Source organism: Lampetra fluviatilis, chromosome 26 (genome assembly GCF_964198595.1).
Source record: "Lampetra fluviatilis chromosome 26, kcLamFluv1.1, whole genome shotgun sequence".
NCBI lineage: Eukaryota > Metazoa > Chordata > Hyperoartia > Petromyzontiformes > Petromyzontidae > Lampetra > Lampetra fluviatilis.
The window spans coordinates 13087426-13111999 of NC_136300.1; the positions used below are offsets into that span (position 1 = coordinate 13087426).

General features: G+C 49.4%; 1 protein-coding gene across 29 annotated transcripts in view; it reads left to right on the plus strand.

The window, feature by feature from the left end:
* Positions 1-24574, plus strand: part of LOC144942114 (uncharacterized) — a 140685-nt gene that overhangs the window by 94755 nt on the left and 21356 nt on the right. For 10 of the 29 annotated variants that reach the window (XM_078868835.1, XM_078868838.1, XM_078868831.1 and 7 more), the window contains 10 exons: positions 4684-4849; positions 6094-6261; positions 9196-9317; positions 10911-11068; positions 12861-13119; positions 13456-13657; positions 19543-19654; positions 20872-21163; positions 21688-21837; positions 22399-22540. In XM_078868835.1, the coding sequence (XP_078724961.1) occupies positions 4684-4849; positions 6094-6261; positions 9196-9317; positions 10911-11068; positions 12861-12984 (738 nt within the window). In that variant the 3' untranslated portion in view covers positions 12985-13119; positions 13456-13657; positions 19543-19654; ... (1 more) ...; positions 21688-21837; positions 22399-22540. The other 19 variants (XM_078868861.1, XM_078868855.1, XM_078868833.1 and 16 more) reach the window with 18 other exon arrangements.

Sequence of the window (24574 nt, forward strand, 5' to 3'; positions counted from 1 at the left end):
AACACTGGAGAGACAAAGGCGGCCGTGGGTGTTCCTGGCTGGTTACGATGCTGGCAAAACGTGATTCTGGCCGGGCCAACCTCTCGCGTGCCATGGGTGCCGCTCCCCTGCAGCTAGTGAGCCGCAAGAACGGTGCTCGCTAGAGTTGTCGGCGGCGCGGGCGGGTCGCAACGTGGCCGAGATGCGGTGTGGTGGATCGCGCGGCTGCCCTTGAAGCCCGCGACACAGGTTTGAACCCGGACTAAACTTGAGCTGAATTATTTAGAAATTAACATCATTAATACGTGACGTCTCTCCAGCGCCCACCGTGCTGCGTTGTGATTGGCTGAATTCAATTGAGATGGATCATGAGCATAATTTATGTGTGGCATCTTGACTGTAGGCTAGTTGTGGAGGTGCGGTGTTTCATGATTAAATTACAAATGTGATAACTTTGCAGCAACTACAAAGATCACACGCTTGTCATTATCACTGCCTTGCCATCGCCATGTTCTTCATTAGCGCCACCTCATGATGTTTCGAGGAAAAACGACCCTTGCTCTGATTTTTTTTAACAGAGTTCCTGAGTAAAGGCCCAAAACATTAAGCGACCAGCCACAAACGGTGCTATCAACGTTGTAATAAGTGAGAGTTCACCCATTTTTAAATCCTTTATATTAAGTTCGCTTGCTTGCTTGCGTGCTTGCGTGCTTGCTTGCTTGCTTACCACCGTGCAAATCTTTCGGTCGTTTTTTAACCCACTTCCCGTGATCCAATCGAGCTGACATTTTCCACACAGACTCGTTGTGCGTGACAATTAATTTTCGTGAAATTTTTTCCCAAAATTTTACACTGTTTAGGGAATTTTTTAAAAATATTTAATTACCAATTGCTTAATGCTGGCAGACAATCATCTGACCCATAGGTGGCAGCCATCTCAAGCCAGAGGACGAGAGGACTCTAGCCGCCACGCATATAAAGCATTTAGAGTGAAAAACTTTGTTTTTACGGGTTAATTTTTTTTGCATTGAGCAAGATTAGAAGGGCTTACGAAAAGAGACAGAGAGAGAATTCCCATTGCAAAAACTGCATACTTTGCCACGGTTATCGTTGATGAATAATTTTTATTTAGTATATCGACAGTTTGTCTTTTTTCTTAACTGAAAAAGCAATGCCAATATGTCAATCATGTTGGCTGTGTACCATGTGGTCGTCACTTAGCGGCGATGGTGGCTGCTGCTGTTGCTGTATGAGGAATACGTGTGGGTGACGTTCTGCAAGCCACTCCCCAAGGAGGATGTGTGCTCCGTGCTGTAAATGCAGCTGGCGGTCCCGTGGGGCCAGGTGGCCGAGCGGGCCCGGGAAGCTGCGGAGGTGGCCGAGCGGTTGGGCCAAGCACAGGAAGCCCTGGAAGGCATGCGCGAAGAGGTCGTTGACACCAAACTGGACAGCAACCAGGAGATCACAATTTACTATTTTTACTGTTTTTATTTTACCAGGTAAGGCCCACTGAGCTATAGAGCTCCTGGCCACAAATTATAGCTCAACGAAGTGGCAGATTGTGTGAACAGTCAAATATTCTAAATGCATGTTTCTGAATGTGGAGGGAGAAAACTTCATGCGACAATGGGGAGAACATACAAACTCCAAATATACAGCAGGGGTTAGGGTCGGGATCAAACCCACAACTTCCTGTGTACCAGGTGAGGTAGATAACTTCTCGCTACTTGGCACCCCACTGATCCACACACACGGGCATCACCCCACCCCATCACCCACACTAACTCCTACTCATAGTACTGGTCTTCTCTCTCCAATGACAGCGATGGACCTCGCTAAACCGCACACCTTCCACTTATGGATGGTCAAAAGAATCGCCGAACCGCAACTGTGGTGAAGTCCAAACCATTAAACGCATCACCGACGAATGTGCCATCCGTGCAATATCCTCACGGTGTCACTTTAATCAATACGGGGTTTACTGCTGCCTCCTCGGACTGTTTGAAAAAACTTAGCATTTAACTATTACGTGTTTCAAAACTTCTTTACCCCTCTGCCATACGAAATAATAACTCCTACTCATTAGCACCAAGGCCTCAGATCTCTCTCGGTCTTGCACTATCACAATCCACCGATGGCACCTGCACAAGGGCTGACCTCGTCACTCCGCGGTATTCCTCTAGTGCGCGTCCCCGCCGCGTTGGCTGCCGTTCTGTCGTTAGTCTGACATCTGCTCGGCCCTCACAAACACCGCTCCGCTTTCAAATCTCCGGGGTTTTATTTGGAGCACAAAAGCGATGGTGGTAACGACGGCACGCATTTGCCTTAACAAAAGCCCGCATCTCGCCTACCGAAGTGGCATTGCAATGTATTTCTCTAAACCCACCGCTGTGCTGTTTGTTATCCCCGGTGAAGGGCTATTGAGCACATCCAAAAAAATCTCAACCCTGACTGGGCATTCCAGGAAATCTCGGTGGTATCATTCTACAGTCAGCTTTGTTTACTGTCCCATATAAAAGAGACAAAGATCCCGCATTTAGCCTTACAGGCTTACAGGCCAAGCGTGGTTCATGAGCACCTATGCTGCACTCAAGCAAAGAGCCCCCCTTTAGCCTGGCAGGCTGCTGTGGCAAGTGCTGCTAGCGAGCACTGATGGAAGCTGGCACAGCACGCGAGGGGGTGGGTGGCTGACGCCACGACCGGCCGCTTTCGTCTCACTAGTGCTAATATTTACCTAATGTACCAGATACTCATTTAAAGCAGAGTCAACCTAGGGAGAGGCCCAGGATCAGTTCAAATATATGCCACTGTTATTGAGCAGATATTAAACTCTGGTTGCTGAGTTCGTCGTGCACTGTGCCCCATCGACACACGCTCCCCACACAGACACACACACACATTCACGCTGGTAAGTGAGTCTTGGTACAACCTCCCTGGCATTTTGCAGGCGGCCAATGTATGTCAGGAATCAGAACGCTGAGAGCCTAGGTTCAAACCCGGTTTTTTAAGTGTCATGAGTTGATGGTTTCAGCCTGGTCACCAATCACCACATGAAAACAACCCATCACGTTAAGTTTGGTTTTGCACTTAAGTTTGTTAAATTAAATTTCTTGTGACGAACAATACTTTCAGTGGCGGAGCGGGGGAGGGGGGGGAAGAGCTGTCCCCTACTGTGCAAAACAGAGCTCACTGAAGGAATCTCAGAGGTGAATCTGTAGTATCCGTTTCCCTGGGCCATTCTTTCACAGTGAGCGTCGCATTGCTCTGTGAGAGATCCGAATGGATACTTTGTCTCACAACGTGACACTGATAGCACAACTGGATTAAATTGGGGGAAAAGACAAAACATTTTTATTTTTGAAACAAAATTAGCATCCCCCAGGCTTTAACGGGATGGTGCCTCGAGCTCGCTGAGGTCGTTTATCCCACGGTGGACGCTGGGGTCGTGGATCACGCTGGGGAGTTAACACAGGTGCACGGACAGGGCCGGTATTCCAATATACATTTAACCCGCTGTTTAAATACCACAGGCAAATAAAAAGTTAAATCCAAATGTTAGGTTCCTGCACCCCAACCCGAATCTCGCTAAACCCCAATATAACTGTATTTCATTAACATTTCACTTATCACGGGAGGACATTCTCTCCGGCGCTATGAAGCTGTTACATTCCAAAGATGCTCTGCACGGTTGTCACAATATTCCAACTTGCCTATCAAGAAACCCAGCATTGGAGGTGGGTACAACATGGTTAGTTTATGGGCAGGTCACGTGTAGGGGCTAAAGTGTGGGTACTCTCAACCTTTCAAAGACGTTTGGCCAACGTGGAAGAGTTGGCCATACCCCCTCGACAGGGTCCTTCAAGGCCCCCCCCGAGTGGAGCAGTGCTGCGAGCAAGAAATTGCAGCCATGCACCTTTACCTTAATTAATTGCTCCAACAAACCAAAATTCACAAGACGAAATTGGGCAGTTATCACAAATAGAATCCTCTTGAAAAGCCTCCGCACTTGGCGAATAAAAATAAAACTGAACATAGATAATGTTCCCAATATTTAGGTTTCCGTTTGGCATCACTAAAAATATTAAACAGTTTTGAGTCACAATAAATGCCCCAATTGAGGCCTTTCCACCAGCAGTGACACGGGCAAGAATTATACCTTTACCGATTACCTTTACCTTTAAATAAATCAACAGGTTTAAGCAGTAGGAAAATGGCTCGTTGAGCTGTGGATGGGTGCTCATTTCACACGTTAATGGGAATAATGTCTTGGAAATGTAAACCGGCTGCGGAGTGTGTGTGAGGCTTGGGAGCCACATCTCTGGGGATCATGGACCTCCTGCTTTACGTGGGCCGTGCACCCTGTTCCCCCTCCCCTTAAAAAAAGAAATTCTTCGTTTATGCTCCATGTGCTGCTGGCATGCCCTGTCATTTTAAGTGGGTCTCCTCCGAGCCTTTCGGTCGGAGAAGGCACTAAATGATTGAATTACACATTTATGACACATGAATAACTAATGGTTAGATTCATGGCCGGGACGGTAGTTTATGATTAATAGGCTTTTTATGAATCATTTAGGACATCTTACATTGCCCCTTTCTAAGTGATGCACTGCCGTGGGCATCGGTGTCACTATCGAGTGCTTAATTTGATTCATTTTCCACGTTTGCCGAAGCTGTCGTTCTCCTCTGCTAATTGTGCGTGCGCAGCGGTCAGATGGACGGAGAGTGAGCGCCGGGCGGTGGGCGCGCGGGATGAGCTGGCGCACGCCCAGAGCCAGCACGCCGTCTTTCTGCCAGGTGGTGAGCGCCGGTGGCCCCAAAGTCTGCGCCGTTTCGACTTCTCGCCGTCACCTACCCCGCACCGAGGGCCGGGGTAGGAATTTCAAGCGCGTTTGGCGTGCGACCGGACGTTAGTACAAACGTTTGCGCGAGACGCATTTGATTTGCTGGGTGACTTGTATAGAGACTCGTAAACTTGCACAGAGACCCACGGACTCGCATAGTGCCCGTGGACTCGCACAGAGAGCGCGGCTTAGTGCATTGTGGGAGCCAGCCTTTTTAAGTCAATTGACATGGCATGTGCCCAGAAAAACCTCAAACTAAGGATGGCCGTGTTCATTCCTGGGGTTGGTTGGAGTAGTTTATTCTATTTACAGGAATGTATTCAAACTCTCGCGCTTTCGTGAGTAGATGTTTTGGTAACAAAGTAAGCCAAAATGCCACCCAGTTGTGTTTTGCGTTACGCGGTGGACACGAGAGCTGGGTACACACAGAAGAGCTGCCACTAGTTGCGTGCATTACGGAGCGATGCCTTGCTGCAGCGATTAGGGTGTCGGGTGGTTGAGCGGAGATGCGGCACCTGCTCTTGCACGGCCACAGCCTTCCAGCGCTTCTGGGAGAGAGAATCCGCCCACAAATCTCGCCGAGCTTTCCAGTCGTGCCACGTAGATTGCGTGTTCGCCCACAGCCATGTCGATGCAAAGGAACGCACACGCGTGGCCCGCTGTGTACTGTCCCCATTCTGTTATTTCATAGCTCCCCCTGGGCTTGCGCGCACAGAGATTGGACATGAGCAGAGGTTTATTGATGAATGGAAAGATTTGCCGTGACTGTGATAGTGTCTAAATCGGCGTGTTCCTTTCTGCCTGCGGGTCATTAGGAGGAACTGATCATGGATGTGCCCTGTAGTCTCGAGAAAGGAGTCAATAAGAATCGCACGCATCCTCCCGCCCCTGTGCTGTAGGACGATTGCTTCGAGTTGTTTATTATTTTAAAAAAAGCTGAACTTTCAAAGCGACCAAGGAAATGTGTCATCATCCATAAATTGTATATGTGCAATTCCTACATTTGAAATGTGCATGCACAGACCTTTTGACAATCCACTGCCGACCCGCAGCAGCCTATAATACCTGTTGTGTACAACGGTTGTCCATCCAAGTGCCATCCAGGCACAACCTACTTAAGTTCCAAGATCTGACAAGGTTGGGTGCATTCCGGGTGATCTGGCCATACCCTCGTACAAGCTGAACGCTGCGCGAGACTTCCGTGCGGCCGTGCGAGTGGCTTGCCTTGCGGTTGTCCGAGCCAAGCGCTGTATTGCATGCGCCGCTGATGAAGCAGGAGGAGGCGGAGGCCCTGAAGGTGGAGGCGGCGCGGCTGGAGGAGCTGCTGCTGCTACTGCTGCCGCAGAAGGGTCACGAGGCGACGCTCCTCGACGCGGAGGGCTGCCAGCCGCACGTCGACACGATCCCGCTGGCCTGGGAGCGCCGCACTGCACAAGGAGAGGTGAGCGCCGCTCGAAGAAGGCAACGCAGTGTAAAACTGGTCGGCACTGTGGACGGTGCCCAGGTTTTCCCCACGTTGAGTCAAAGGCAGGGCCCTTGTCTCATGTGATACGATACGGTTTGGATGTACGTAAGCTAACATATGCGACCGCACCTGGAGATGCTGTACAGGAAACGGTGGGCATAGTTATCGAGTGAAAGAGAGAGAGGCAGTCGGTCATAAGCAGTGGGAATAAAGGAAAGTCCTGAGCCTGGTCTTTATTCATAGGAACCTATAGACTGAGACAGACTCAAATATTTGCATTTGAGAGCCATATATTTACATAGACTTTAACACAGTACTGTTTGGATTTATATATCGTATACAGCTGACCGCATGACAAGGCACTGTATAGGACGAGGTGGGCATACTTATTCTACAGAGTGACAGTCGGTCATACAATGTAAGAAAAACGAAAGTGGAGAGCCTTGACTTGAACAGGGGTAGGGAGTCGACAGCACAGATGGCTGGGGAATGGGGATTCCACACTGAGAATAAGCGACCTCCCATTGCTCAGACGAGCTTTGGGATGGTGCTCATTATGTACATGCCAGCAGTAAAAATTCCACATTCTCATAGTGGGTGCCTTTCTTGGAATGACCACAGTTTATTTTCCACAGAGTTAGTGCTCACTGCATTGACCTCCCCCCAAAGAGGCTGAGTTGTCCCTATTGGGGTTTGAACTTATGGGCTTCTGATTGTGACTCTCGTGGCCTAAACCCATCCACTTATGATGTACTTGAAGAATGTGTACATTGAGATGTGTCAGGGCCATTTTTAATTAAAGATGTGATTTTAAATATAGTATCATGTTATAATTTGTACATGCTTATGTAGCATATAACGAGCCATAATGAGGAACGTGGATAAGGGAGCAAATACAAGTGAGAGACGTTGTACTTGCAATGGAGAAACGTCATGGAACGTTGGGTAGCTCGCATTGCCAGAAGGGACGAGGTAGCCAATAGACTGACAAATGAGTGGCAGCAAAAGGAGAGCACCTCCACCGTGGAGATGGAGCGAGGATATAAATTTCGTACGTTGGAGTAGACGAATTGTTGCATCGCGTGATGGTGAAGTATAGCGACAGCTTGTGGAGGCCTTCACCCAGCAGTGGATAGACCATGTCTGATGATGATATTCGTAATATGTTCACACCACACACGCACGTGTGTGCGAGTAGTCTACATACGTAGAGTTTGTTGTTCTTTGTACGCTTTCAATTTTCTTTGTGCGGAGGCTGTTTTGACCGGAGGCTACACTGGGCGGATCACGTTGGGTGCAGCGTCTCTGCCCAGTGACGTGGATGCACACGGCTTCGCTTGCACCGAGCACAAGGGAGGATTGTTAATTTAAACACCGAGATGAGAAAGAAATGTATAAATCATTCGAACACGTGCAGAGAGAAGGGGTGGGGGGGTCATCGTGTCACTTTATAATTACACGAACATCTCACAGGTCGTGTTTCCTGTAATAATACAAATAAATATTTAACAGAAAAATCATTTCTTAAAAAAACAGAAAGCAAATATGAAGCCTGCCGCTTGGCCCGTCCCGATGACTGCCATCCATCATTCCGCTGAAAGCGACTCATTGCTATGCCATGCGCTCACCCCGCGGCAACACAGCAGCCTTCTAATATTCATCACGCGCGGCGCGCCTTACTTAATGCTGACATCGCTCTCAATTGGTAATAACAGCAATCTGTAGAAAAACCAAAGACTGCCCGACATGAACGTGCCCTTAACGGTCGCCCAGCTGGGTGCCCCGTGGAGTCAGGGGGCCGAGGTCGTTGTTGGGGCCTTCAATCCCTCCCCGTGGGTGTCTCCTGCACTGTGCAGCCTTCCAGCAGAACCTTTCCAAGCAATGGTCTCTCTGTGAATCCACACTCGAATAGAATTTCAAACCATCTGTCTTCTCCTTTTGTGCGGCTTATATAGAATTTCAATCGCAGATGCAATTGTGAGTGATTTGGCCATTCAGGTGCTATTTAAAAACATGCGTTCAGAGGGTATGTGGCTACTGCCATAAATTTCCACATGATAAACCACATTGTTGAGCTATAATTTGTGGCCAGGTCGCTTAAAAAAAAGAGCTATATCGCTCAGTGGGCCTTACCTGGTAAAATAAAAATAGTAGTTAATTGTGAGAGATGCTGAACTGCAGATTCACCCACCCACCACCTTCAAATGGATGTTATCGGACAGTGCAAGGTTATAAAACCATTTGTGGCTTTATGGGCAGGTGATGATGTTGGCTTGAGGAGTAGCAACATTGCACAGGGTGAATCTCAGAGATGTCCCCGGGTAATAAGTAAAGGTGGACAATCTTTGATTTAGACCTCCCATTGTTTGGGTAAATGAGGAAAGATGTAGCTTGGTGGATCATGAGGACAGGAGTTTAGGAAACCCTCGTTTTGGGAAAATGCAATCAAACTACAGGTAGCAACATGCCCCCCCTCCCCCCCCCCTGCAAAAAGGAGAAAACCTGGCAGGAACTTGATGAAAAAGAGGCTGGAGACTCAGTGTGGCTTTCCTGGGTTAACAAGCGTCATAATAATACAATAATAACAATTGCATTGACACTGGAACGCAGGTAGAGTTATCAGATTCTGAGCCTCATCAAGGTTTTCAGCCCTTGCCGAGTTGGAGGGAGCTTTCTTTGGGCAGTTGCTGTGGTTTTTTGCTTTGCCTTCGTGATAGAATCTAGGGCCAACTGCCAATGCTGCTCAACTACACCTGGGGTCAGGACCTTGGGTTGCCCAGCGAGGCCCCTGGGTCACTGACTCCACCCAACCTGGGTTGTGTTCACCGTGTTCTGTGATTTCATCACTGCAGGGGGTCATGTTGTCTATGCGGTAACAGCATTTCTTATGCCTCTGTTATTCTCGCAAAGCAAGCAAGCAAGTGGAGCGACCGTGTTTCTTTCTCTGGGTCAGCAAGAGGATCCGTAATATTCTTCAACTGAGATCAGAGTTGAAAGTGACACGTGAGACCCTGACTTCATCACCAGTGGAAGTGAGTGGCGCCACCACTTGCGTTTTTGGTGGCAGAGGAGTTGACCTTCGCAGAGAGTGTGCGCACAAAGCCAGGAGTGGAGGCCACCGCTCGGCCACTCACAATCTATAATGCAAACCTATGTTTGGTGGAAGTACCTTTTGTCACACTCATGAAAGAGGGGCGCGCGCAGTCGAGCAAGACATTAATTCTCGTGATGAATCTCAATGCCAAGAGCGTGACATCGCGGGTCAGTAGTTCATGTGTGAAAGGTCGTATATGCCAAGGCATTCATGATTTTTCGCCCCAAGACGTTAAAAGTGGAAGGACGCCCTTTGATGTATGTGTCTGTCTCTTGCTTTAGTCGTTGCTTTCATCATTCCACGGGGCGGAAAGCCATTATCTCTCTCGCTGAATTCGCCTCTCCCCTCCCATCCTCTGCCCCTTTGTGCTTACATCACAGCCTTTGTGCCACCGTCCTTCCAGTTGCAGCGGTCTCCCCCCGCTCTTGCCGAGCCCCCACCCACAGCCACACGGCTTCATGAAACATGCTGATGGGCCGTCAGACGCCGTGGCCGGTCCACTAGCACAGCGAGAGATGGAGTCTCCGCCGCTAGCGCCGGCCCGTGATTCGCTGTGCGGTGCTCGGTGCAGGACCGGGTTTATCGATGACGCTGATGATGATAAAGACAGACACAGTATGAAATCAAAGAGGAAACACTTGATGGTATCGGGTCCTTATCAGCTGTGTTCACCGCAGACTCAAAATCTTGTCCTTTTGTGCAATTTTCCATTATTCCTTCCAGTTTAAACATTATATTACTTTATTATCTGACTCATATTTTCGTAAATTGTCTCGCGTACACCGCATCAGCCAGAGGCAAATAGGTTTGTTGTGGTCAAAGTAGCGTGGCCTTTGAGGTGCTGCTGATAGCCCATCGCTCACAGCAGTTTTTTTGTTATCATAGCTGGTTGCGGCTCTTGCAAGTGAGCGTGTCTGTGCGTGCGCGCGGTGCAATTTGCTGTGCGGAAGACGTATACTCGCGCGCACTTGTTTTCGCCTGCAGGTGACAGTGGATCTTTGTATACGTGTGTGCGTGTGTGGCGAGTGGTGGTGCAGTGTTAGTTCAGTGCGCTAATTAATCAGAGATCTGGCTTCGATTCCTGGCTATTGCTAACATCTGAACTGGTGTCGGTATTCCCCGAGGTTGACTCAGGCTTAAATGAGTATCCTAGTATAGTTTGTAAACATTGGCGCTTAGAGGCAGCCAGGTGTGGTTCTGGTCATGCCACCCTGTCATGTGCTGTGCCGGCTTTAATAGGTGCTCGCTTACACCACTTGCCCTAACACTGTATGTAGGCTGTATGGGTAATCAAGTTTCCGACTGTGTGTTTGTCAGCGCATCTGTCCCATGTGTGTTTACCTGTGCATAAGACACCTTGCGTTCCATCACCATGTACGTAGCCTGGCACAAGTTCCATGGTGTGTGTTGCCTCTGCCATCTGATGGTGAACGGCATAGGTCACGATGCGTGTTCGTTTGAAGACAGGATTTACGCTGGGAGGAGCTAACATGCCCGTGTTGTGTGCAACGTGCCCTTGCTCCTGCCGCAGTTTGCAATGCCGGGGAAGGAAATGCACCAGCTGTTCCGGCAGGTGTCGATTCCTGCAGGGCACGATCGCACTTCGCCATCCTGTGTGGTGCGTGGAGCCAGAGGGGAAAGAGCCTCCACAAGATACAGCGCTAGCTGGAGACCAACCGTGGTGAGGAGGTACTGTGGCGGCCGCCAACCCCCACCCCCCTTGGCTGCACGGAGCGTGACCTGGCCGCACATGATATCTTGTTGAAGTGCTTCATCTTACATGGGAATTTATAGTCATCGCCAAATAATCTAAATGCATGTTTCTAAATGTGGAGGGGAAAACCGAAAAATCCACGCGACCACGAAGGGAGAACACGTGGACTCCAAATATACAACAGGTGTCATGAGGGTTGGGATCGAACACACTACCTGCGAACCAGGCAAGGGAGTTAACATCTCCTCACCACCACGGCACTCCAAAAAAACCTATGACATTCTATTTTGGTTCCGCATTTAATTTGGCTAAATTCACATTAGTGAGTGGTTCATGGTTTCAGTCCCATAATGTCCAATAATATTGAAAATTAAATTTAAAAAATTCGATCAAACAAGATTTTTGCGTCATAGTACCTCCCGACAGTAAATGCATGTTATGTGTTTCTCTGCTTGATTAATATACCTGTATGGGGCTGACCAGCATGGTGAAGAATGGTCAAACACATCCCCATGACTGACATGGTGTGGGGAGGCATTGTGAGTTTTTCATTTTGATTATTGGCTCCATGTGAAGATGAACATTTGAGTTATACGACTTTTTTTCACAATCTTATTATGAAGAACGTTTCCCTATCGTATGCACGCTTACCAATGGTTGATTGATGTATACAAAATATTACGAATTTATTTTTGGAATTTCTTTTATTACACGAAATGTGTTTTATTCTCTTTATACGTGAATGCGGTATGTTCAATAAAACCACGGGGATTTACTTTCGTATTGTTGTAGCTATTGATTTGTTTTCAATAGAACCTTAATTTCTTCTCTTTTCATCTTGAGAGGCGTATACTGCGTGTGCACGCGTGCATCTCCCTCTGCATGCGTGTCGCCTGTGCGTGTAAGGGTCTGTACTCAACATACGTGTCTGTGTGCGTACACTGTTTCCCGCTGCATCTTCTGCCTCTGGCTATGTACGTGTCTCCACAGGCGCTGTGTGTTTTCGTGCATGAGTGTCCAGGCCTTTGCATATGACTTGTTTGTATTTTTGTGTGTTTGTGTCTCTGCAGGTTTGTCATTTATTTATGTCCATGTGGCTGCTGTCTGTGTCTCTGGCTATATCTCTGTATACAACTACAAGCTGAATGTACTCTTTGGTTCTTTCGGTAAAGTCACGTAGGTATAAAATAAAATAAATCACGTCGTTTCGATTGCAACACAAGCAATCATCATCAGGTGGGAAAACCACGGCAAGAAAATCATCAGGTTTTCCCACCTGATGATGATTGCTTGCGTTGCAATCGAAACGTCGTGATTTAATTTATTTTATTTTATACCTACGTGACTTTACCGAAAGAACCAAAGAGTATGGATCCCTGCAGTCACGAAAACTTCAAATCTAAGCTGAATGTGTCTGTATGTCTGTCTAGCTGTCTGTATCTGCATACTGCCTCTGTTTGTCAGCCCACCTATGCACACACGCTACACGTGTCTGTGCCACTCTGTGCATCTGGCCGGCGAGCGGTGGCGCAGTAGTTGGTTCACTGTGCTACGAATCTGGCGAGTTCAATTCCCCCTCACGACCAACACCGGTCACGTTTATTTAAACTGGTCTAGGACACCCCCTAGGTCGACCCAGCCTTAAATGAGTACCTGATGTGATGTGTAAACATCGCAATTAGCGAGGCAAAGGCGGCCGGGTGTGGTGCTGGCCACCCATTCCCTTGTGTGCCGTTCCAGCCTTCCTAACAGCAATTACCCCCATAGTCTGTTGAAGGCTATGCGGGGGATCTTTTTCTTCGCCTGTTCGTTCGCAGCCATAGGCGTGTTGGAGGCGGCGCAGCAGTGCCAGCAGTATGCCGTGTCCTCTGAGCAACGGAGCCCCAGCTGATGTCCCAGCGGCTCCAGGAGCAGCTGGGGCGAGCACAGAATCAAATCCAAAAGGGAATGTTGGAGGAGGTAAAGCCCCCGGCAACGGCAGCTCTCCGGGTCGCGTGCGGGATGCAGCGTTGTTTGGCAGTTTAACGTAAGTAACCTGCGTGAGTTTGTCGCGCCATACTAGTGCACGCCGCTCTTTGTGAGCGTGCACAATGGCCGAGAGTAATTGTTCTATTGATTTTTTTCCTTCATTACTTTCTGGCCGAGAGAGCGACGATGTCCGCTTACTTTTGGAACGTGAACCGGAGGTGGAGTGGTGAAAGGCAACGAACCATTAATAGTTAGGTTATCTGCTTTCTAAGGTCACGATAATGGGAGAGTGGCGGCCCTCCGATTTTGCTGCCGCCGCACAGCACCATCACATTCGTCGGCGTGGGAATGGTGAATGCCGCGGCTCGTGACGCCACCGGTGTCGTCCCCGCAGGTCGCCCAGAGTGAGGGGAAGATCCGCGGGTGAGCGAGCCGAACATTTTACGGCTGCTGCAGAGCCTCTTGGACATGGACGGCACGGTGGTGAATCTCTGCGAGAAGGCCGAGCGAGAGCTTCGACTCGGAGCTCAGTCTCAGCTGCCCAACGTTCCAGGCCTCTGCATGTTCAATATCTATTCAAGGAAGCCTCGCAGAAGGTGAGGTGAAGCAGCGGTAGGGTTTCCGCCTGTCCTGCTTTTGCCAGCAACTTCTTTTTTGTGGAGGTGACTCCTGGGAAAGTTTTCCCGGGACATTAAAAGTCCTGGTTTTTGGGACTTGTACAATAATGCATCACTCAAGACAATGCATTTGCTTGTAGTTTCCCCCCCCTTCCCAAATTGTGACAGATTATTCTTCCCATGATAAAGTCTTGGTTATTTGTATCTCATTCAGTTCAATACATGGGGGGGACCTTCAGTTCAGTACACGGGGGAACCTTCAGTTCTGTACATGGTGAGCCTTTAATTCTGTACGTGGGGGACCTTAACTTCTGTAGAAGGAGGACCTGCATTTCAGTGCGTGGAGGACCTTCAGTTCATTATATTGGGGCCTTCACCAGACATCGCGACATGTGGATTCATTTCTCACTGAAACATGTTCCCGGTCGCTGGTATATTGGAGTAGTAAATAGCAACCAGAGCCATAGAGAAAGGTACAAGCGGTCCTCAACTTAAGTCGAGTCGACTTATGTTAATGCTCACTAATGGCAGGTCGCCAATTGTCACACCTGCATCAGTCTGCCTCCCGACACCGCACTCCAGTGCCAAGCCCCTGTGTATTCTTGATGATTTTTTAAAGCATTTTTGTTGTATTTTATTTGTTACATCCTTAAAAAAGGTAAGAACTTTCTGAACACTATTATTGTACTTTATGTATATTTGGTAGTTCATTAAATATACTCTTTGTATTTATGTCTATAAAAAGTTGCATATCAGACCCTTGGTCAGGAACGTAACCCGCTATTATTATGTCATTGTTTCTCTGGGAAAATCGATCTCGACTTACGTCGTTTCCACTTACGGCAACTTTTATAGGAATGTAACCTGACGTAGGTTCCGACGACTGCCTGTATGCTGGATACTGTGTGCAGTGTGTGAAAATATGTTTTGGGTCGCAGGCTGAGATTAAGCCTGCGCATGGCAATGATGACATCACACGCTTGGCGTGAGAGCTAAGGGATTGGCAGCTGAGCTGGCGTTGGGCCTGAATAGTATGTGGATGGTGATCGCCATGGACAAGATGGTTATTCATCGTTGTATATAACCGAAACGACTCTTATGGTGTGGGGAGGCCCTTATCTAGCGGTGGATTGACAAATGGGCCATGCACGTACATGCACACATTTTGACGTGACTTTGCTGCCATAAGTGACGTATGTTTAATTGTTGCTGTGTTCCGAGGCTGCTCGGGGCGGGTGTGCATGAGGAGAGTGACTCGCGGCCTAGGGTGAACTGCAGGCCGATCGATCGACCCGTGCGCCCAGGTTTACGTGCGTTGCGACCGGGCACCATAAACCGCGATTAACTTCTTCGTTGCACTCTCAACTCGTCGCGCTTCGTCTCAGAAGAGATTCCCTGCCCGCAGACTCGGCACAGTCCTGCCTTGAGCGCACGTTTTGGTTGTCCAAAAGTGAACTGTGAAGTCAAGTGATAATATGATAATATGATTCTTCAAAGGTATTATTTTATCTTTCACTGGTAACCCGCTCTGTACGGACAGATGAGTAATCATCTCCAACGTCTTCGAATTTTATTCTGACTTCCTGGATCTTGACCTCACGATGTTTGACGTCGTTTCAAACAAAACATCATGTATTTGTTTAAACATTTGGTTGTGAGAATTGTTCTTCAACTTAATGAAACAATCGTAGTCAGCGCATCGCTGAACACTTGGACACTACGTGACAATTTAGGTTGTTTTGTTTGCGTTGGGTAGTGGAGAGTTCGACTTACGTTTGGCCACATGATCACGTAGCCTCATCAAAATATACATTTTTAATCAATGATCTCTGCACCGAGGATCACAAGAGAAAAAAATCTCATTGGCATTTAAATCCTATCAGCGGCTACCCATATAAGCGAGCTGCGTTTGAACAACAGATGCCCGGCAGGCAAGGAGCCTCTGATCGCGCAGGGCTGGATGCCCAGATGCATCACAATTGGCATCACTGGCAGCGAAATAACGGCTTTGTCCGTGGCTCGTCATGCGACGACTTCGAAATCACAACAAATTTCGGCACGAAATATAACGCGGAAAATTGGGGAATAATTTTCGGAATTTGAGTATTGATGGCGGACATTAGGGACTCGGAGGCGAAAAAGGCGGCAGTGGCGGGGGTGCCTGCGAAGGGAAGGGAGATTAAAGAGAGCGAGTGGAGAGATGGGGGAGACGGCAGGCAGGGAGAGAGCAAAACAAACCGGTCAGCACATCAAAGGGCAGCTCGCAAGCAGTTTGGATGTGGATTATACTTTGAATAACTGTAATTTTGACGGCCCTTTGTAGTACGTATATATGTAATTGTATATATATGGGTATGTGTCAATATATATTCGTGTTATTTTCACCGTACGTTTTCTATATTTTGTGTGACTTGATCGCACGTACCCTGGATATGTTTGTATTTATTGTGTGGTTATGTATGAAGTATATATACTGTCGTCCTTTATAAATCCACCGCTGGATGTAGGCCTCCCCATAGCGTGTTGGTTATGGGGGTTGTTTGACCATACTTCACCACCGCTGGTCAATGCTTGTCGGTCAAAGGGGTGGACCGGCTCAGATGTCACTCGCTACTGATGTTAGCCACGGCTGGGAATCTTACTCAGTCGACATCGCAATACACTCACCGCCTGATGTTAAGTGCGCATATCCCTTTATTGCGAGAAGCCACCTTGTAGGTAGCGGCGGCTGTGTGGGGTGATGTGACAGATTACTCTTTGTTATTTGCATCGGAACGCTGTGTTCTCAGCCTCGCAATTCCATATAATTTCTGCGTGAGTCGTGCACAATCAAAGTGGCTGGAAATGCGTTTCTCTCAGCTTCGTTATTACACGTCCCGATAGTTTGTCTATGTTTGACGGAGTGAATGCGGGGAGAAATATAAGGAAAAATAGCCGTCACTCCCAATTTCGATCACTCCGCCTTGCTAATGCGGAAAATTTACGTTCACATCAAAGCTCACGGCCGCGTCCACCTGAGTCGTATTAAGGAGGCCACTGTGGTTATTTATACACACGCCCCCAAGAGAGGGAATACTTTTCACCGCACGAGCTTCAAGAGTTTAGCGCTGACCCCTCTGGTCGCTCTTAACGGCTTCCACGTGGGTGATGGGGCTCTGCGTGCTGCTCGCACGCCCGCCCGCCCGCCGGTTTCTCCTCGCCAGCCGCACCAGAGAGCCCTGCGTTCTGTAAGTCTTGTATTGGAGCGGTGAGTGGTGGGAGGGGGTGGGGGGCGCGAGGGGGAGATGTGGCCAATAATAAGGCCCCGGTTGTTCAGATCCTGTGCCAGAACCCCAGACCTGTCCCTGGCGATTTGATTATATTCTCGGCTTCGTCGTTATATTAACAGATTTTTTCCTTTTTTCTCTTGTTCTTAATTACACTGTTTTTGTCGTTTTAATTGAGTACGTTTATTTGATAGAAAACACCGCTGGGTGGAGTGATGGTGCAGTGGTTTGCACTGCGTGCTGTGAACTCGGGGACCTCGGTTCGATTCCCAGCCATAGCCAACGGCAGCAGTGATTAATATCTGAACTGGTTCTGGTCACTTGGCCCACCTCCCCTTTACCGACCAACAATGGCAGGGTAAAGTATGGCCAAAGAGCCCCCACGACTGACGCGGCAAGGGGAGGCCCTAATCCAGCATCGGATTGACAATGAGCCAGAGCAGCACACTGCTGTAATTATTATTATTGTCGTTGATTTGTATTGAAGTCAACAGAGATGTTGCCATGGGGAAAGGAAAGCAGGGCATGCAACTCGGCATGCACGCACGTTAGGGGCTCTGCACAACTTGGAGCCAGGCCCGAGCCGACTGCACTGGAGCCAACGTTCTCCGATCACGTGCAGATAACGACGCACACAAAAACCACACTGTTTAATTGGCGAGCGCGGAACGCCGGGCCCCGCTTTGGCCCCGGAGGGGCTGATGTTACGCACTCCACTCCCGAGGAACACGGTTCGATGAGCTCAGCAGTGCCCTGCTTGTTAAAAGCGCTGTAAAGACCCCCTCGTGCATTCAACATGATCTTAATTTTTGTACCCTGCCGGATTCCTTTTTGGTTTTTTGTTGTTGCTGCTGGAGATGTTAACGTTCCGTCCCGTAGGACTGCCGCCGTTGGCGTGCCAGGCCCGCGGGCCCCGGCCAAGCCTGCGCAGAGCTGACCGGGGTCTGTAGCATGACGGGGGTCTGTAGCATGACGGATGGTTAGGGCCCGCTCCCGCTCGCCCTCCCACCGGCGGCAGGGCACATCAAAGGCTGCACGCCATACCGAGGCCAAGGCCACCGCTCCGGGTGTAGAAGTTGAGAAGGGGTCAACAGCGATACCATTTAAACCGTTAAGGTTTAGCTTTCAATTAATTTAGTAATTAAATATTGCGGCACTGATTGATTCCGATTTTTCTGTGCCTCATCTGTTTGTACAAGGTTGTGTTTAAATTGAGGCGGCGGGGAGCGGGGGGTTGTGCGCTCGTGAAGATAATTATCGTCAACTTCAATGCATTGCGCCCCGTTAAAAAAAAAACAGGCGACATATAACGCAAGGTTGTTAAAGAAAACTGCGTTAAACACGACCTGTGTTTTTATCCCAGTGGCGCCCTGGCCTGCGCCGTCTGGCAGGTGAGTGGGGTGGGTGCCTGCTGTGTTAGGACCGCTCGGATTTGCAATTTGCTAATTGTTTTATTGCTCAGGTTCAGAACTTGATGTTTGACATCTTTGCTCCATCGATTTGACTTTGCCTGGTGGCTTCGCCCCTCCGTTTACAACCTACTAAGCAGCTCGCTGACAGCGGCTGGCCGAGATGAGCATGAAAATTTAACGGCCGGATTGATTTTTGTTTTGCGTAGAGGCGGAGTGGGTGGAGGCCGACGCAAAGTGATATTGGCAGGTCTCGTCGCCCCAAGAGTTCGGAAAAACGATGCAAGGGTCATCAAACTCTGCTCGATAGCCATAACTGTCGGCATCAATGACGGATGTTTTGTAACGCCCGTATCGTCAATCCGAAGATTAACACCCGCCTTGCGACCAGCCGGGGCGTGCTTATACCAGCACTCAGCCGTACACAATCAAAACGTGAATTGATTACAGTAGAAAAATAATTTGATAGCTTTTATTCGTAATTGGGCTCTGACATATTTCAGGTTTGATCCAAATAGCACTCCGTTGGCATTTCAATTTCACCAATGTGCTCCTGTTTGAAAATCTTATTTGGTCGCTGGTATTTTAAAACACGTAGGTTGGCAGCTTGTCATTTAAATTCACGGTGTCTCTCAAACTACGGGTGAATTGGTCACCCCCGTCGCTGGTCACGATTTATTTTTTAAATGTCACTCGTTAAAATTATGCTGCATCAGATCAATACCTTGAGATAGAACCATGCGAGTGAATAGAGGCTACTTGCTCTTGCAAGAGAAGCGTGGATGTAGCGCACCGCTGGGACGTGCAGGACCTACGAGTATGGTGAGTGGTGCTGGGAGGGGGGTGAGTATGGCGATATATACTGGAGGTGTGGTGAGTGATGCAGAGAGGTTGATAAGTGTAGTGAGTAGTACTGGGGAGGGTGGTGCCTTTGATGAGTGATCCTGTAGACCTTTCACACTCAGTGAACCATACTTCACCACACTGGTTAGCATTGGGTTGATGAAGGCTGGAGCATAGACACAGGTGCGCAATACAGCACAAGATTGGATTTGCTGTACTGCCCTCTGCTGGCAGCGTGGCCGCACGACACATGCATCTTGAGCGCAAGATCCGATTTTTACCGACCTGAATAAAGATGTCATTACATTCCCCCCCCACTGCACCCCGTGGTGGTGCCCATTCTCAGAAGCATGAGCACCATGGGGCGCTGCTGCTGGCACGCACAGAGCTGGCGACGTACCACGCGTCGCACAGGCACTGCGACTCGGAGCATGACACTCACATTGTGCCTCCAGAAGGTGAGGCCTCGGCTCCAACTTCTCATCCCCCCCCCCAACCGCCCACCCTCCCTCCCTCCAGCCCCCTCATTATTCAGGGCAATTGATTGGTGTCCTGGAAGAAAACACTTGATAAGCCACGTAATCCCTTGGAGCTCTTTTCATCATCAACCATGGTCCATCCACTGCTGGATGAAGGCCTCTCCACACCCACCGCTGCCCCCTCTCACGATCCTGTGATGTAACAATCCACCCAGCACCTGCACACGATTTCATCGCTCCATCTTCTCCGTGGATTCTGATTCCATGAGGCTCGCTCGATGTTTTCATCGTTGTGTGATGGTGGTGATGGTGGTGCTGGTGGGAGAGGGCACCGGTCGCCACAATGGCGGTGACCACCTTTTTTAATAATATATTTTTTTGTCATTTTAAACCAATTTTATCCTGATTGTACTATCGCATCATGTCATGAGACGAAGTCACCTCTGAGATCTCGCGTAGAACAGATAACCGTCTATGTTAGGGAACGGCCCACGGAAACGGATATTACAGTACTCGCTCTGAGATTCCTTCAAGGGACATGGTCTATACAGTCGAGGGGAGAGAAATGTTTGTCGCACGAAAGTCAAATGAATATTTGTAATTCCCAGAGCTGGAATTGAGTTCAATTCAGTACAGAACTGAATTTAATGTTATGGATATTTGCGCAGTTGTGGAAGACCAGGCGGAGATCATCAACTCTTGAGAATCCAGTTTAATCACAACTCAGTTTCTGTGAGTCTATGGTCCTCTATATGAGTTCATGGGTGTTTATGTAAGTCCGTGGGTTTCTCTGTGAGTTTATGGTTCTTCATGTGAGTATAAATCTGTACGTGGGTATGTGGGTCTGTGTGCAACTCACCGATGACTTGGCTGAGACCATCAGCACATTACGCTTGTGAACCTGGTGTAATCACAAATCTGTCTTTGTGAGTCTGCGGGTAAATATGTAGGAATATGGGTCTATGTGAGTCTGTGGGTCTCTATATATGTTTATGGGTCTGTAGGTCGCTTGATAACCCGGTTTAATCACTGATAATAATAATGCACATTTATAAAGCACCCTTAAACAATCATTCTCAGGGTGGTATGGCGGCTGAAACCTGTACTCGAACCCAGAATTTCGGCGGTGCCGGCTCAGCATCTCTGACCTCAGAGCCACCTGGTGGCCATCTCTCATCCCTTTTCATTATTGGCAGGATCTTTCGGAGCTCGGGGAGAGTCTGGCGGCATGGCGACGTGAGCTGGGGGAGAGTGCGCTAGCGGTGCAGGAGCACGGCGGTCTCGTCCGGCGAGGAGCCGTTAAACCAAACATGCTGCTGTGATCGAGAGCCGCAAGAGGCGATGCTGACGGCCACTTTCGAGCCGTCGGTGGCGCACGCAGCTTCGCCGAAGCGGCGTGCCGGAGCGGGTACGAGCCACGGCGTGGCGCTCGGATTGGATTGGCCGTTTATCCAGCGCGAGGAGAAGGAGCCGGTCGTGTCACACGAGGTCAGCCGGAGTCGCGGGGGAGCACAGGGGACGGTGTTGACATCGCCCAATGGGCAGGGAGAGAACGTTTGTTGTAGTCGCAGTGCCGATGGGATTAATCGCGATGCTTTGTAATCTTCACAGGCGGTGTTTATTTTGTGTCGTGCCATTCTTATTGATTTACTTCACCGCGCTCGCACCGCTCCGCATCTGAATGGATATTAGCGACACAGCAGCGGGGGTGACAGCGTCGTCATTTGGCATTCACTGTCATTCGTAAGCAGCATTTTATTAACAATCCACCCAGCACCTGCACACACGAACTGATTTCATCGCTCCAGCTCCTCGGTGGACTCGTTCGGTTTCTCGGCTGACACTGTGTTATTATTCTGGACCATCGTCCGTCATCCTATCTAGCGATGTGTCCTGCCCAAGGTCACTTACTTCTCTCAATAGCGTGGATTAACCATCACAAGTTATTCGTGTATTGAAATAGCAAATTGTAATTACATGTAATTTAAGTCCTGCCAATCTCCGCCCCGCAGCAGGAACTGGAGGAATGCTCCGAGATGCTGCGGTGCTCCAAGGCCGACCTGGTGGCAGCATGAGAGCCTGGCACCGAAGCCGAGCCGCCGTGCACCGAGGCTGCTGAGCCACTGTGCAGGAGCCATTCGCCGACCGAGAGGCACAGTCGGGTGAGGTGGGACCCCCTGCAGCACGCGTGCGTCGGCCTTCTGCAGCTGCTGGCAATGCAGCAGCTGCAGAAGGCCGATGCTTGCTGCGAGAAGACCGCTGAGTAGGGGCCTGTACTTCCGACGTTTCTGGATCTACGGACCCACTGAACACTAATTTTCGCAGAACACAGTGCACCAATGACATATTTTTATCATCAAAATTATTCCAAATCCTAGTGCCTGCAACAGTTCCCACGCAGACCACTTCCCCTGTCTAACATGGCAAGAATGCACGGGTTACCAACTGGCCTGTCCTTTGTTGCCAAGTCAGCTTCATGTTAGGGATGTGCAAGTTATTTGTTTTACTGTGTAGCCTGTGTTTGAATGCAAGCTGGTGATTAGGTTTGAGGGACCAAAGCCCTGTTAGTCCTGACCACCCACCACCTACTTGCAGTCTCTGCTGCTACTCCTGCTGCTGTTACTCTTTCTCCTCGCGCTGCTACTGCTGCTGCTCCTTCTCTGTCTGCTGCCACTGGTGGCTGTACTGTCTTCATTGTCGTGTTTCTTCGTCCCCTCCGACAGCAAAATGACCAGCAGCAGGAGCGCGCGGGGAGGACTCGGGCGGGACTGGCGGCAATGCAGGCACAGCGGCCGGATGATCGTAGCACGTGTAGGTTCTGGTGGATGAGGAGTCCCGTCCCCGCGAGGAGCTCCACGACACCAGGTGCGCGGCACCGATGGCGACAGCAGCGGTCGTGATGCGGCGTGTCGCACAGATTGCTTTCCTCGCCACAGGCGGCGGAGAGATGGGAGGTTGGCATAGGGGGCAAGTTTTTTGGGGGGGGGGGTTAGGAGGCCGCCCGGTGGGAGGGGAGAAGCACCGTGTGGGGGGCCAGCTGGGATGAGATGCGAATGGTGCGGTGGATGCGCGTGGGAGTAACGGAATTTGGGGTAGGGGTGGAGGTGAGCGTTTGTGCAATGGCATGAGATGGACAAAGTTGTGCAATGAGCAAGAGGGTCAGATCACGCGTGCGTGTGTTAGTGTGAGTATGCGTATGGTTCCAAAGATCAGGGTGGCTCAGGTTGAGTGATGCACATGTGGAAAATACTGAGTAAGTCAAAAATCGAGGAACAATTTATAAAATAATCCACATTTCAAAAAGCCAAGCACCCAGCCTGCTCTGCTCGTAGCGCCAGTCTCACCGTCGTCGTCATTTCACTGGCTCCATGCACTTGGCTGGGTCTTGGCGTTCAGACATCGGGCATGGCATGTGACATTCAAGTCATACGTGGGACCAAAAAAGCTGGCGTGCCAGTAGGTGGTTTAATTTGGTTTTGTTAAATATGTGCAATAAAAACCAACTACAGTAAATGAAAACCACAGCATCCAAACATGGCAAACTTTGGCCAAACTTCAAAACATAATTGTAAACAAAAATTGACGCCGACTCTAACGTAATATCGAAGACACTGCTCGCCGTGAGAGCGCAGAGGCAATTTTGAGATGGAATTCCGACGTGTGGAGAGGGAAGAAATTGTCCCCGCCGCGCTGAAGGCAGCCGGGACTTCGGGACCGGCCACTCGGTCAGGCAACGATGTTTTCATTCGGTGTTTTATTCTTATCGAAAACATACGCCTGCACGGGGGTGGCCATGCCACGCCGGCGTCCGCGATCCCCATGCCGCCTGGCGGGTGGCACCGTCGCGTGTCACCCGACCGCTCGCTCTATCGGCCCCACCTGCCAGTCTGTGTCGTTTTATTTCTACACATGTTTACTGCACTTAGATTTGGACGTAAAAAAGGTTTTTACAACAAAGCGTAACAAAAAAAAACTACCTTTTTTAAATTATAGTTTCAGCGCAACCTTTAGCTAAGAGTGCGGTATGCTTCGTTCAGCGGGAGGCTTGAAGATTATAAGAAAAAAAATGAATTCTCTGTACTATTTTCTTTAAAAGCAGAATTCAAAGAGAAAATACTCACGTAATAAGCAGAAAAACCCAATGGTGATAAAAAATTGGAAAAGCATGCTGTTTGTACTCCTGCGGCTTCTGAGACTACGGAGCTTTATCAGCCTACACAGCGGTAGCTGGGAGGCTTTGTGATTGACTTCGCAGTAACCGTCCGTTTCCCATCTCGATCTGAGGCGGAAAAGAATGGGGAGAGTTTTGTGTCCCGTTGATTGTCTCCAATTTAACGAGGTTTCCTGGCGGGCCTTCATGTCGGTGTGAGTGAACCGCGCGGACGCCCGCTAACATCCCGCCCTCATAACTTATAATTTGAGTCAAATCAGCCGTGAAATGACGTGCACACATATTTATCGCGCATCAGTTGTGGCACCGCTGCTGGATTTCCTCCACCGCATCTTCCTCTTCTTTTTTCCTATTCTCCCGCAAATATACTCCACCCACCTCCCCCCACTGCCACCACGACCGCCACCACCGCCACTGCCGCTCGTAACGCCGTTGTCCTCCTGTTCGTTTTTTTTCTCCCCTTGCCCCCGGGCGACCCGCAAGAATGTGCCAATACAGATTAGGCCACAGAGTTAATTAAAGCCATCTCCATGGAGCGACCTGGGCATTTTGTCAAACTTGAAAGCGGCGCTTAAATGGCGAGCGAGCACCCTTAAGTGGCACGCGGGCGCCGCCTGGAAGAGTTAATCTCTGTTCTATTGACTGCCGGCCGAGTGCCGCGTGGACCCTTGAGTAACAGGAAGGCGAGGTCGATGCATTGATTACCCGTTACCTCCCTCCTTTAAGCC